This window comes from Aspergillus nomiae (assembly GCF_001204775.2).
Source record: "Aspergillus nomiae NRRL 13137 chromosome Unknown contig00007, whole genome shotgun sequence".
NCBI lineage: Eukaryota > Fungi > Ascomycota > Eurotiomycetes > Eurotiales > Aspergillaceae > Aspergillus > Aspergillus nomiae.
In genome coordinates, this window is record NW_015378062.1 from 46,554 (window position 1) to 60,377 (window position 13,824).

General features: G+C 48.7%; 6 protein-coding genes across 6 annotated transcripts; 3 read left to right on the forward strand and 3 right to left on the reverse strand.

The window, feature by feature from the left end:
• Positions 1–191: 191 nt before the first annotated feature.
• On the reverse strand, positions 192–1,557 carry ANOM_000643 (60S ribosomal protein uL2). Its single transcript, XM_015545901.1, has 5 exons — positions 1,527–1,557; positions 1,390–1,447; positions 830–1,321; positions 659–744; positions 192–598 (listed from the first exon to the last, which is right to left on the reverse strand). Exons 2-5 carry the CDS (start codon positions 1,436–1,438, stop codon positions 461–463), a joined length of 765 nt encoding a protein of 254 aa, XP_015411904.1. The 5' UTR covers positions 1,439–1,447; positions 1,527–1,557; the 3' UTR covers positions 192–460.
• Positions 1,558–2,773: 1,216 nt separating this feature from the next.
• On the forward strand, positions 2,774–4,851 carry ANOM_000644 (uncharacterized protein; the record flags this gene model as incomplete). Its single annotated transcript, XM_015545902.1, has 5 exons — positions 2,774–2,999; positions 3,100–3,269; positions 3,396–3,525; positions 3,578–3,946; positions 3,997–4,851. Exons 1-5 carry the CDS (start codon positions 2,799–2,801, stop codon positions 4,849–4,851), a joined length of 1,725 nt encoding a protein of 574 aa, XP_015411845.1. The 5' UTR covers positions 2,774–2,798.
• Positions 4,852–5,093: 242 nt separating this feature from the next.
• ANOM_000645 (DUF1770 domain-containing protein) lies at positions 5,094–6,046 on the reverse strand (the record flags this gene model as incomplete). Its single annotated transcript, XM_015545903.1, has 3 exons — positions 5,094–5,332; positions 5,443–5,637; positions 5,738–6,046. 3 exons carry the CDS (start codon positions 6,044–6,046, stop codon positions 5,294–5,296), a joined length of 543 nt encoding a protein of 180 aa, XP_015411844.1. The 3' UTR covers positions 5,094–5,293.
• A 253-nt stretch (positions 6,047–6,299) lies between these two features.
• Positions 6,300–8,257, forward strand: ANOM_000646 (adenosine kinase). Its single transcript, XM_015545904.1, has 7 exons — positions 6,300–6,433; positions 6,534–6,549; positions 6,621–6,774; positions 6,856–7,197; positions 7,282–7,619; positions 7,672–7,785; positions 7,922–8,257. The coding sequence occupies exons 1-7, from the start codon at positions 6,382–6,384 to the stop codon at positions 7,965–7,967; spliced, it is 1,062 nt and encodes a 353-aa protein (XP_015411901.1). The 5' UTR covers positions 6,300–6,381; the 3' UTR covers positions 7,968–8,257.
• A 589-nt stretch (positions 8,258–8,846) lies between these two features.
• Positions 8,847–11,824, reverse strand: ANOM_000647 (uncharacterized protein; the record flags this gene model as incomplete). The annotated part of the gene is made up of 7 exons (XM_015545905.1): positions 8,847–9,878; positions 9,942–10,492; positions 10,545–11,138; positions 11,198–11,375; positions 11,443–11,569; positions 11,645–11,731; positions 11,796–11,824. The coding sequence occupies 7 exons, from the start codon at positions 11,822–11,824 to the stop codon at positions 8,847–8,849; spliced, it is 2,598 nt and encodes an 865-aa protein (XP_015411846.1).
• Positions 11,825–12,519: 695 nt separating this feature from the next.
• On the forward strand, positions 12,520–13,391 carry ANOM_000648 (C2H2 type zinc finger domain protein; the record flags this gene model as incomplete). Its single annotated transcript, XM_015545906.1, has 3 exons — positions 12,520–12,882; positions 12,956–13,045; positions 13,104–13,391. Exons 1-3 carry the CDS (start codon positions 12,529–12,531, stop codon positions 13,389–13,391), a joined length of 732 nt encoding a protein of 243 aa, XP_015411898.1. The 5' UTR covers positions 12,520–12,528.
• Positions 13,392–13,824: the final 433 nt, after the last annotated feature.

The window sequence follows — 13,824 nt, forward strand, 5'->3', positions numbered from 1 at the left end:
AAATGCACCTAATTGAATCTCGAACATAGCAATCATGGAACAACATGAACTACATAGTAGAAGCGCAACAAGTGGATCATGCCTGGTGCTCTCAGATAAACAGATGACAGATTCAAGAAAGCGGAGCACTAGGCTTGGGGGTATATGAAACCTACAAGGACTGAACAAAATATACAGATTAAGGAAATCAGTCCGCCATGAACAAACAAGGAAATATTCTTCATTTTTTGGTATTAACGAGTATTCATAATCAGTTTTTGGCAAATGCTATGAGATGCACATAGAGACTCGATTTCTGGCCCCCTCTTTTTGTTTTAATCATCAATGAAATTGTTGGCCACAACCTTATTTCGCTAAGGACGCGTGGTAGGTTATCCGCAGTCGCCTAAGTACATGTGCCTCATAGCAAAAGAGCATTTTGAACCCGTCACAAACAAAAAAACTCCACACCATAAAACCCTTAGTCCTTGGTCTTCTGGGTACCACGGAGCAGACCGGTTCTCCGGGCAGCGATAAGACCGGCTTTTTGACCGTGGGCGGCGTAGCGGGAGATGGTAGAAGCCTTACCAATATGCTGGTGGTTACCACCACCGTGAGGCTATAAAACAGATAGGTCAGAGAATAAGTTTTTCACAAGCAGAAGACAAGGATTCCTTACGTGATCAACGGGGTTCATGGCAACACCACGAGTCTTGGGCCAGGAGTTGCGCTTGACAGCGAACTTGTGCTTGGCACGAGAAGCCTCTGTAATGTGATATTAGCATTCAATTCCCATTTACCCCAATTTTTTTTGGCAAAATCAAGGCAATCAACAGGGTCCAAGACATACTGAGCAAAGGCTTGTCGGTACGACCACCACCAGCAACGATACCGACCATACCACGAGAGGTGCTCTTCACAACCTTCTTGGCACCGCTAGGAAGCTTGATTCTGGTCTTGCCATCCTCAGGGTTGTGGCCAATGACGGTAACGTAGTTACCGGAGGTACGACCAAGAGCACCACGGTCACCAGACTTCTCCTCGACGTTGGTGACGACGGTACCCTCAGGGACGGAGGAAAGAGGAAGGACGTTGCCGACGGTCAGGGCGGCGTTCTTTCCGGCGTAGATGAACTGGCCAGTGTACATGCCCTCGTTGGCGATGAAGGTCTCGGTAACGTGCTTGAACTTGTAAGGGTGACGGAACTGGACCTTAGCGAGAGGAGCACCACGGCCGGGGTCGTGGATGATCTCCTTCACAACACCCCGGGTGTATCCATGGCGCTCAGCGAAGTCAAGGACACGGAACTGAGCAGGGGTCTTGTTGAGACGGGTGTTGGCCGCTGGAGGCGAAGTTGTTATCAGCAATTTTGGTCTTCAGGAATTCGCTCAACTCTGCGGTCGCACTCACTGAAAATGGATCCACGACCCTTCCTCTGGTTGCGGATCACGCGACCCATGGCGACTATCTGGATAGAGACCTGGAGGTTAGTATACAAGAAGAAAGACCCCTGCGACCCGGTGTGGGAGTTTATCAAGTGCTCGTACCTCAAATCGAAGATGGGCTTGTCGGGTTGGTGGTGAGAATTCGTCGGCGGAAGGGCTGTGTGGGCTTTAGGGCGCGGTCGCTAATCTAACCGAGCTCGGACTAGCGTCTCCGTGCGCCTCTCTCGCGCGGCTGTGGGTTTGGCGGCGCGGCTAACCGTCACATTAACCATGGACTTTAAGAACAACCGAGCATTCTGACGGAGTAACAGTTCATGCGACCACCTAGGTGGCTGACTTGTTTGATAAGCACAACTGGTACACAATCCGATAATCCAGTCAAAGGCTAGACCTCCAATTTCTTAATCTGATTTTGTTAGGCTACTCTGTCAGCTGCACTCGGTGACCACTAGGCGTGTTGCAATACACGACCTCCCCCAATCACATACCTACCTCTACGAATATATCGTGGTGAAACAGTCTTTTGATGATGGTTCTATCTACGCCGGTTAGGATTCCTGTCATCGATTGACATTGTTGGGTAGTATTGCTGCTTGACTGCATTAATGGTCTTCGACCTTCATTGCTCCATGCATGATTAAGTGAGGTTTACATGGAGATGGGTTGACAAAAGCAATATACCCCTCAACAGCCTTTGAGAGGTTGGGAAAGAATACAATTCCCGAATTTGGAGTACCACAGAGCCTTGGTTCACAGCTACCACAACGCGGAAAGTTGTCTGATGACGCCCGAGACACTGCAACAGTGGTCGCTTGAATCAATCCTACACTGGTATCCGCTGCATAGGAAGAAAAGCTATTGAACGAGCAGATCAATGAATCTGATATGTGACTCATGGTAATCGCTTTGATCCTTGGCATCTCCCGGCCACAGTAAGGAGCTAGCGCCGTGTTCATTGTCCAGCCTTCTGTACGGAGTAAACTAACGTTAGATGACAAGTTCTCAATGGGATTGCTCATTGTTAGCTCTCTTTCAAAAAAACTGATTTGTCATTTGGTCCTCCATGTTTCTACGAAATGATCATACGCTGTCTCATACAGCGTCTCAGGTTCGCATTATGAGGTCATCAATGCTCAATCCCCTGTTCAGTACTCTAGATGTAGCCCAGAATAAAATTGAATGTTAGAGAATACATTGCTGTGATCGGGTTGTGAGCATACCTTGATATTGGTGGCCATTGATGACGCCAGACAGGCCAGGCGCGTAAAAGCCGCGCTCCATTAATCGGCAGTAGTAGTGCAATGGAACTTCCTGCGGCGCGCACTCGCCCACCTCCGTTCCTTTTCAACACAACCACTTCCAACTTCAGCAAACATGTCTAACATGTCACTTTCTGACTCGGATCTCTCGTCGCTATCATCAGCGCCACCATCGGATGATGAGTCTGCTCCCATGGCAGTTGATGAGCCTGTGGGCATCACCAAGTACTTCAAGAAGGAATCAGAATCTCCGCCGCCGAAACGGGCACCTTCACCACCACATGAATATGTTTTAGCAGATAACCCGGACATTGCAGTGAGCTATCCATCAATTGCTGGCCCTATAAAATCCTACGCGTTTATATGACGCGTATATGGACTTGTGAACATGTTTGCTGACTAGTCGCAACTAAAAGTTCATTGTAATGTTCCGCGCGCGTTTTCATGATGTCTTCCCACGATCGACGCCACATTACGGACCACAAGACATTGAGAGAGGCGTTGCAGACTCGCCTCCCGGGGAGCACATTGAGAGATTGCTGTGTGCGTTGCTTGGCCTGGTGTTAAACAGGAAGAAGGACGTGGAGTATGGATACCACCTATCACGCAGTTCCCACTACACTACGAAGGGCGCATGCGAGCTCCCTTTTATCTACAACCAGGATGTTCAAGGATAATGACAAAAGGCTGACTAGCTATCATGAATGCGCAGTCGACTTCATTACACACGCCCTCTGGAAGAAGCGATCCAAACCCATGTGTCCCAGTGGCCCAAGGCTTGGCAGGGAAAGAACCCTCTTCACGGGGGTCGCACTTTCACAGGAATGGCCCCAGAAGAACGCGTACGTTCTGCGCAACTTATATGAAATACACTAGATAGCTAACACGCTGTAGTTACGATTACTGAAATCGCTGATCCTCTGGTCCCTTTCCTCCTCCGAAGCGATTCAAGCAAAGATCAAAGAGTCATACAAGCAAGCACGACATGAAGACGACCTGAACCAACCACTTTCCGTTCAACCATGGGGTCGCGATGGCTTGAAGCGTCGATATTGGCTTGTCGAAGGCTTAGATGACACCCACTTTAGGTTGTACCGTGAGAGCAACCCAGCGCTCAAGAATGTCACTTGGTGGAGCGTGGCAGGAACGATCCCCGAGTTGAAGGCGGTTGCAGACAAACTAGATGAGGAGAAAAGCACGCATTCGAAGAAGCTCAGCGAGAAGATCAAGAATTCAGTTCCTCGCTTCGAGGGCTCGGAAGAGGTAAGTTATGATCCTCCGCTGCCGTCTTACCCTTGCTCATTAGTTGTAAGAAACGTAAACGCAGAGACTATCGCATTGCGCGTAAGGCACAATTTTCTAGGCCCGAGCCTGGATTTTCTCTGTATGAAGGCCGTACCCGTGGTAAGAAACTGAAGTACACATACTCTGATGATGAGGATATCTTTTCCGATGGCTTGCCTTCGACTCGACGATCCACACGCAACACCTCAGGCATTTCTTCACCCGCAGAACCTGTGGGTCCCAGGTTTACCGCTAGTGGAAGGCAGATACGTTCGCGCGCAGGAGGAATGTATGGGGAAAGTTTGCTCAGTGGCCAGCGTGATGAGCCAGCTGATGCAGAAGACTCGGGGAAGCCTCAGAGGACACGGTCTACCCGAGCAAATGGATATACCGGCTACAACGTGGATGACGAACTGGATGAATCTGATGAGGGACACTCCAGCGGAAAGGAGTGGCAGGGTGGAGAGGAGGAAGAAGATAACGATTTCGAAGGTGACGATGAAGAAGAGTTGAGTGGTGACGAGTCGATAGTGAACGGAGAAAACCCGAGCCTGGTTGTGCAGCTCAGATACGGTAAGGGGAAAGTGCCGAGCAGCCCCAATGGTCCTAGTGACATGTTATCAGGGGGTAGCGTGGGGAATAAACTGGAAATAGCGATTGAACCTGCGCCTCCGGAATATATACCATCATCAGACGCAACGAAGCCAACCGTTTCTACGATAGGGGAGGATGGACCTCAGGGGCAAAAGACTGACCTCCGAAATGAGGCAAACGGCCAGCCCGAGGGAGGTGCTGAAGCTGCTCGGGTCACTATGAGCACCGGGTCACATCCCTGTCAACCGGCGCCTGCTGCTGGTTCAAACGAGGGGGTTCAAAGCATTTGAAGCCACGTACTCCCGGGCGTTGAATGAGCGGCTATATTGAGAGAGTTCATGCTGGAGCGTATCTTCTCACTCGTGTTCTATTGTACACGCGAGCAAGACAATGGAGTCTCCCAAGGCGTTTATGTGGTGGTAATTTGTCTGTTTAGTGTCCGAGGAAAAGTCCGTGCTAGCCTGCAAGTAGGTCGTGGTCATGAGTTTTCGCGACTTCTAGACAGCAGGTTGGCCTTTATATGAATGTCCTACGATAACATTTTTACTAAGAGAAGAGCTCCATTGAAATGTCTACAAGAGTTTAACCAACTGTGCATGAATGTGCGCACCCGTGGGCTTAAGAAACATAAGATACAGACAGACCATCGAAGTGATCTATATTCGTAACGCCGTAACCTGAACTCCTAAAATGCAACCAAAATCCGGGAAAATCGCACTTTATTTTAATCAGTTAGTCGGCACCGGCGTTTGAGAACTGAGTCTTATAGAACTGTAAGAACTCCGAGAATGTCAGCTTCAATCAGAATAGTTACGTTACTCGAGCTGAACACAGCTACACTATCAGATCAGATAACAGGAACAGGGCAGGGGGTCACTCACGTCTTCTGCCTGTGCAGCAAGCTTACGGTCCTTCATTGACGGGAGGGGAGGGAGTTTCCAGTTATTTACTTCGTACCACCATCGTCGAATTCTGCTGCCCAATGTCTGGCCACTGAGAGACGCGTTGCGGTTCCAGAATCGCCAACCGGAGAGAGCGAGGGTCCAGAGGGTACCTTGGATCAGAGGGAGAAGAACCTAAAAAAGAACATAGGTGCATGAGCCTTAAGTGTTTGTTTTGAGAGCTTTTATTTTATTTTATCCCTTTATTTATTGTAAAAGTAGGTCGGAGGCATACCTGATCTCGAACGGTGATCCATGCAACACGACCCCAAGTCTCAGCACCCCGTATGCTGGCCAGATAGCTTTGTTCGAAGCGCAAATCAGGCATTGGAGGAAGATTATGCCGCCTTGGAGCGGGTCTGATCATTCGATGAGGGTCCACGACGTCGGATGGGATGCTGCCAGCCTCGGATAGCGCATCTTCAGCGACAGGCTTCTTCTCCGAAGATGCGGTCGGAGGATTGATGTCATGGCTTGGGGATGGTTCCGGGTTGATAGAGGCCGTTTGAATGGTCTCAGCGATGCCTAGGGCTGGATCAGTCATTGTGGAAGACGAACGCTGTAAGTTATGCGATGATAACAGGAAAAGAGGTGTTTGTAGTATGGAGAGTTGCAGACGGACATCGGGGACTTTGCACTCCCCTGATGCGATGCAATACGCTCCGTACAGTACGGTACGGCATATGATCCGGGTCTCTTTCTGTTGCTGCCCCTCCGGACCATCATCCCTCCCCCACCTTTTCTTGCATTCTCACCCTCACCTTCTCCTCTTCTTCCTCCCCTTAGAGATTTTCTTTCTTGACCTTTTTACTTCCTCTCCACCCGTCTCCTCCACTCATCCTTTCTTTACACGCACTTTCCTTGTTGACATAAACGACAATGGCTGCCGCTCAAGGATACCCTTTTCTTTGCTTGGAGAACCCTCTCCTCGGTACGTGAAGACTATTATCCTATCTGGCTTGATAGAAACTGTAAAATTTGTGATCTGGGGACAATGCTAATGCAAGTACTTTTCTGCTTGTAATATACAGATATCCAAGCTGTTGGGTATGTTACAGACCTTGGCCATTGAGAATATTGTTACAATATAGTACATGTACTGATACAGTACCATATAGTGATGCTGCTCTTCTCCAGAAGTATGGTCTGAAGGACAACGATGCTATTCTCGCCGAGGATAAGCACATGGGCCTCTATGAGGAACTGCTGCAGAACCATGATGCTAAGTTGATTGCCGGTGGTGCCGCCCAGAACACTGCTCGTGGCGCTCAGGTATGGTCTGAACTATGTTTGAAATCTTTTCTTCTTTTTTTTTTTGATAATTCGTATATTAACTATAATGTCACCCGTTAGTACATTCTCCCCGACAACTCTGTTCTCTACATTGGATGTGTCGGCCGTGATAAGTATGCCGATATCCTGAAGGAAACCTGCACCAAGGCTGGTGTGCACACCGAGTACCGTGTGGATGATGCCCAGCCTACCGGCAAGTGCGGCGTGATCATCACTGGCCACAACCGTAGCATGTGCACCCACCTTGCTGCGGCTAATGAGTACAAGATTGAGCATCTTAAGCAGCCTCAAATTTGGTCTCTTGTTGAGAAGGCTCAGGTGTACTACGTTGGTGGCTATCACCTTACTGTGTGTGTGCCCGCTATCCAGGCTCTTGGCGAAGAGGCTGCTGCAAAGAACAAGGTATGCATTCCTGACGACTTACGGAATTCACCCTATGCAAATGTTCCTTCTCAATGGATTAATACTAAATGTGCGCTCTCTTAGATCTTCATGCTCTCTCTTTCGGCCCCTTTCATCCCTGAGTTCTTCAAGGACCAGCTCGACAGTGTACTGCCCTACACTGACTACACCTTCTGCAATGAGACTGAGGCTCGTGCTTACTCTAAGAGCCACCAATGGGGTACGGATGATGTCGTTGAGATCGCCAAGAAATTGGCTCAGCTGCCCAAGAAGAACACCAGCCGCCCCAGAGTCGCCATTGTGACTCAGGGTACTCTCCCTACCGTAGCTGCTACCGTCAAGCCCAACGGCGAAGTTGAGGTTAAGGAGTTCAGCGTGGTTGAGATCGCTAAGGACAAAATCAACGACACCAACGGTGCCGGGTAAGTGGGCCTTTTCCATCGAAAACATAAGCATGACTGATGTGACTTACAGTGACGCCTTCGCTGGTGGTTTCTGTGCTGGTGTTGTGCAAGGCAAGTCTCTTGAAGAGAGCATGGACATGGGCCAGTGGCTCGCCAGCCTTAGCATCCAAGAGTTGGGACCTTCGTAAGTAATTCCCTGATCATCCTTTGCGAGCCAATGCTTTTCACCAACACCAGCGGACGTCATTTGCTGGCTAGTACATTTGGCGGATTGCACGTCACCTCTCTGAGAATATGACTGTCTGACATAAATGATTTAGTTTCCCCTTCCCCAAGAAGGCCTACGCTCCCACCAACCGATCGTAAATTATTCACATTTCTATCCATAACACTTAAACAGCGCTGCAAGGATAGCATGCAGTGACAAAGAACTCTCTTTTTCTTTAGGATTCAACCTTCTAATACCCACTTGTCTTTTGACTTAACGTCTTAGACTTCTTTCCATCAACATCTTCTTGAGAGTTGCGCTCCCATTACCTGATGATTTTTACGTGATAGACTGGAGTTGCAGAGATGACGTTCTCAACAACGAGTTAATGATCCGCATATTTGGTTCGGTATACATATATAAATAAATCTATTACCATCTTCAACGATCTATGCTTGAATTCAGCTCGCAAGACTGGACACCAGGTCTCGAGATATCGTTTCTAAATGAATAGTCTCATTGGTACAGCTCTCTGACAGCTAAAAAGAAAGAGATAATCCAAATGAATCTGGGAAACTGATAATTCGGCTCGTAATCCTTATCCCGACTCTTCGCCCATATGACCAGAATGCGATACCACGAACGCATGAATCTGCAATATATGGTCTCCTTTCCGACTTCACGAATAAGTTGTAGAGCGCTTATTGAATACAGCCTATCCCCGATATTTCTCTAGTGAACATGGCTGTATCTTTAATACCAGCGTCTAACGACAGCATGGCCAATGAGCCCACGCGGGAAATGTGACAGTGCACAAGCCTGCAGATGAAAAGCAGGATTTGATAGGTATGCTATGAACTGGACTAACCAATGGGAGCGAAGGGAGATGCTGCATAATCTCGCCACTGCACTTCCGACGCTCACAAATCGGAGCCAGGGTACCAAAGCTCGCACCCGCGTTTCCTGCGTGTATGCCTCTTATCTCAAAAGACTCTCGGAGACTTGTTCCCCATGCTCATACCATCAAGAGATCGGTGTCACCCTCCATGTCCACAGGGAGGTGTTTGGCCAATAGCACCGTACTGGGTGGCAGATTTGCGACTGCCGCCGAATCCAGAGCTGGGGTAACCCGCGCCTGAGGAGAGCGTGTTAGCGAGGAACGCATCATTTGCCCACGAGGCATTGGCCAAGCCACTTGAAATGGGCTGGCTGGGTGCACCGAGGGGGGGCGGAGAGCTTGCAGCATCCAGTAGCCCTCTGTTGTCCCACCCCAAGCCAGAAAGACGGTGGTGCGAGGTGGGGTTTGATGAGGGTATCCACGAGGATATGGAACTGGATCCATTCAGAGGGTTTTGCATCTGGGATTGGTGCATTAGACTCTGACGAAGTATGAGATCGTTCATAGCTGAGTCCTGGGATAGGTGATGGCTTGGGCTACCGATGCTTCCTGGTATCAGATGACCGGAATGTTGAATTGGGTGTTGCCCAAGGCCTGGTGGAGTCCTGGGAGAAGATGCATCGCCAACGTCTGGTGAGAGGCCCATGTTCCATATACTAGGGATACCAGGGAGGGAGGGTCGCGGTGCGTATGCCTGTGATGATGGGACCCTGGCTAGAGCAGCAGAATTTGCCATAGAGTGGCCAAGCCCAGGTGGAGCGATGGGGGTCTGACGAGCAGGAATGCTCTCTTCCCGGAATATTGAGTCCGTACTAGGATTGAAGATATGGCTGGAGCTGGGTTGCTCGTTGTTTTGTGGAAAGACGAGATGCTCCGGCAACGCTGGGGTATTTTCATAGCAGTCCGACTCAACCAAACGCTCCACACCCTCAACAATGCGGTGCATACTGGCTGACATCGACGCTGACTGAGAGCCCCCAAAAACACTTTTGGAATCGGTAGCGTAAGTTGGGTCTTGTGTTGTTCGTGGAATGTCCTCCCGTTCAATACTCGCTGAGGAAACCGTATGGTGATGTCCTGAGGGGCTGGCAAAGAATTGAGACGGAAGCCCTTCCTCCTTGTAAATGAATGTCTTTTTGTCACCATCGTCGACTAGAGCTATGGGGATTTTCTGAAGGTAGAGAACGTATTAGCAGCCGATTCTAATAGACAGAGGGAGAATATTGGTGCATACATTGCTCACAACCATATCTAACCCATCGATTACGAATTCTCGAATTCGATAAAGCATCTCCATGTTTGGATGATTCCTTTCCACTCCTAGATCATTCATCCGAGGCTTTTGGCGGCCACTTGTATCCAAATATCTACGTGATGTAGCCTCTGTGTTTAGTGGCACAAAACACAGAGTCTCCTCATCTTCTTCCAAAAGGTAGTCTATCTCCGGAAGGAGGACTACATCGAACGTGGATGCGAGAAGAGTCAGTGTGTTGGCGTATATTTTCCAGAACTCAGTTATTTGGACAGAAAGAGGTGTGTCTTTCTCCTCTTTATGAGCCACTAACTGATAGTTCACTGTAAGTAGCCAAGAGCTGTAGTTTCGGAGAGCAGGCAAAACACGTCGTGCAACAGCGGTGATCTTGTCAGGACCATTCTTTCCATCTTTATAGTTTGATTCTTCGACCGCGAACCGCTCCACTTCAGCCAATAGGATCTGAAGTAATGTAAAGAAGGTTTTCAAATTGATACGCTGGAAAAAGAGGCGTGCATTTGACACGGACTCTTCTGAAGCATAGGTTAAAAGCGGCTCTTGCAATCGTCATACTTGGAGACTTACCATTGGAGCGTGTCCTAGAAAAATCTTCTGCGGAGATATTGACTAGACAGAATTTCTGTAAGGTGCCCTCTAGGGAACGCTCCTTCAAATCAACAGCGAGTTGATTCAATACCTCATTTTCAAGCTCCTCATGCTCGGGAAAATCCGTGCCTTTGTAACACTGAGCATGTAGATATACAAACCATGGAGCTAATGCTCTACCAGGAATACCAGCATCCTCGGGGCGAATCAGCTCTCTTTTAGCCCACAGGTTCCTAACCTTCCTAAACTCAATTTCTAGGTTGCCCTTAGCAGATGGATGAGGTTCCTGGGCGGCTAGTGCCCTATAGAGGTGATAAGTGGCCCGCAAGTGGTTACCATCGGCGAGGGCAATGACAGCCAATTGATTGTGCGAGGCGCCAGAGGCTGGATATATCACTGTGGCAAGATCATAATAACCTATGGCCGGACCCCAATTTCGGTCCTTGCCGACCAGTTCGGTTTCGCGGTAGCGTGAGAGATCGCCTAGACGGATAAGGGTCGCATGACATGACTGCAGAATACGTTTTCGAAGGTCCCCAACCGGTTGTACCGTGGAATCCTCCGCAGATAAATCTAACACAAAGGGTTGACTGAGTAAGGGAGTTTGCGAGGGAGAGGGCGGGATTGCTCACTGTCAAAATTGAATTTCCGCGCAACGTTTTCAAGCTCCGGAATTCCCCCGAAATGCGACGACAATTGCTGGATGTATCCTCTATAGAACCGCTGACTTGTTTTGATGAATTCGAGATAATGTTTCTCAAGCTTTCGTCGCTCTACTGGTTTCTTCTTCTTTCCGTTTTGCTCGCGGAACTAAGTTGCGTGTGTGGTAGGTTAGATGAGTCTCATCGAGGGAGATTCCCAAAGCCCGAGTACTCACGCGAGAGAGTAATTTACGAAACCGATTGTTAATTTTGAGATGTGCATCCCAAAGGCGACTTTCCACGTCGATGGAGCGAGCGGCATCGAAGTCCTGGAGGATGGCATTCTGGCAAGCTGCGCGGAGTCTGCGAAAATGGAGATTGTCAGAACAATGCGCATGAGAGACGAATCATCTAGTGACTGGATGGGGATAAACTGACTCAGAGAGGTAATGCGAGATTTCAGCAAATGTAGGCTCTTTCTCGGCAAGGCTCTTCAGAAGCTCTCTTTCGATGTCGAGCGCAATCCTGTACATTGCGGTTCAGAAAGTCGGGTTCATTTCTTTTCTGAAGAATATATGAGAATACTGACTGCCACGTATTCTGAAACGCGGACGCCATGCTCAGGAAGAGTGAAACGAAGCCCGTTGTCACTCCACCGTCGACTTCGCCCGTCAGATGGGTATGGCTGGCTGGAAGTCTGCGGGCGACGAGAGTAGTGAACGATCCATCAGTAGTATATACAGAACGGGTGGGTTGGCGCTGGTCGGAAGCAAAGGTCGAGAGTGATTGCACCGAGATGGGGGCGCCAAATGGGAATAGAACGAAGATAGTCTCCCACGCGCAGGAACGAAGAACGAGGGGTTCAAGCCGCTCGTTGCAAAGAAAATCCCAATATCACGGGAACTTCTGGACGGCGACCGAAAAAGACGGGCGTTGAATCGGATGAGATGTGGCTCCGTGGAGCGGTGATTGGTTTGCTTGGCTGTGGCTGGTGCGTGTCCAGGAACCGATTACAGTACAATACGGGATAGGACAGGACAGAACGTAATGGCTCATTCATTACAGACACTGTTTCGATGAGAGATTTCAATGATATCAAGATCCTCTTCCTTCTTGAATAGTGACTCCAGGAATCACACGAGCTTTGATTTACACAAACCAGAATAAAACTTATCATAATTCCAATACGAATTTTGACGGACATACTTGGCAGAGTCGGCGAGAACACCTGATACATAGGTACCCAATGAGCCTTGCAGGAGACGCTTGCATAACATCCACCCAACCAGACGAGTGAACTATAAGAGCAATAGACAGCCAGCATGTCCAAGCGCTCCCGGAGCATCTCTAGATCCTCCTCTGTTGGCCAGCTTCCAGAGACCGGTTCAAGGTCCTCGTCGCCAGCATCTTCCATCACTTCTGTTGAACGACCCAGAAAACATCTATCCGACACCGCCAATTCTGGGATAGAAGTAATGCATTGCTCACTGCCGCCGCATCGGGAGACACTCTCGTTCCCCTCATATGATGACTACGAAGTTCATTACAAACAAACGCATGTTAACAGATGCACAGCGTGTGGGAAGAACTTTCCCACTGACCGTTTCTTGAATCTACATATTGAGGAGAACCATGATCCTTTGATTGCCGCGAAAAAAGACCGGGGAGAAAAGACTGTATGTTTCTATGATGTTAAGCAATTTGTTTTACAGCCCAAAGCTCTGGCTCACAATGCTCGGTCGGATATAGTACGGGTGTTTTATTGAAGATTGCGAGCGGAAATGCTCGACGCCGCAGAAACGCAGGATGCACTTGATAGATAAACATATGTTTCCCAAGGTAATTTGCTCGGTGGGAACTAAGTTGGTGCACAGTGTCTGACATAGCTGAACCACAGACCTACAATTTTTACATAGTGAACGATGGTATAGACAAGCAGACCTCTATGCTGCGACCTGTGAACTCGCATAGACGTCGAATTTCGGCAACTCCAACTTCCCCACAGGAAGGTCGGCTTAGACACCGACAAAGCTCTCTATCTTATTCTAAACCAGTTCCTGGACAGGACATAGTCCCTCAGCCACAACCGGGTGAATCGGAAATAGCTCAGCTTGAGAGGTCAATGTCTGCTTTGCGATTTGTCCCAACGAGCGTTGCAAAAGGCCATGGTAGACGATCCAACTGATGAGAGGGAATCATATAACGAAGCAACGAATACGGATGGCTAAAACATACGTGCCGAGACTAGTGAGTATATAGAACAAGCCTATTTAATTCAAATTGAAAGACCTTCCGTAGGCGTTACACCATTATTGATAGAGACAAGCCTCTAAGGGCAGGCAAAAATAAACAGGGGAGAACATAAAGCGTGCAATCATCACTTTCTCAAGGGCGACTGAGAGCAAATGTAGGAGAAAGGGGAGTGAAAGGAAACAAATCATTGGTGTCAAAGCGTGATAATCATATCGCAACATTTTCAGCCTCCTTAACGAGAGCTTACAATTATATACATGATTAAGAGGTGAAGAGAATAAGTGATGGGGGGTATATAATAACATCACATATCATCCAGAGTAACACAAGAGTCAAGCTGCCATATCCCACTACTGATTCGGGCA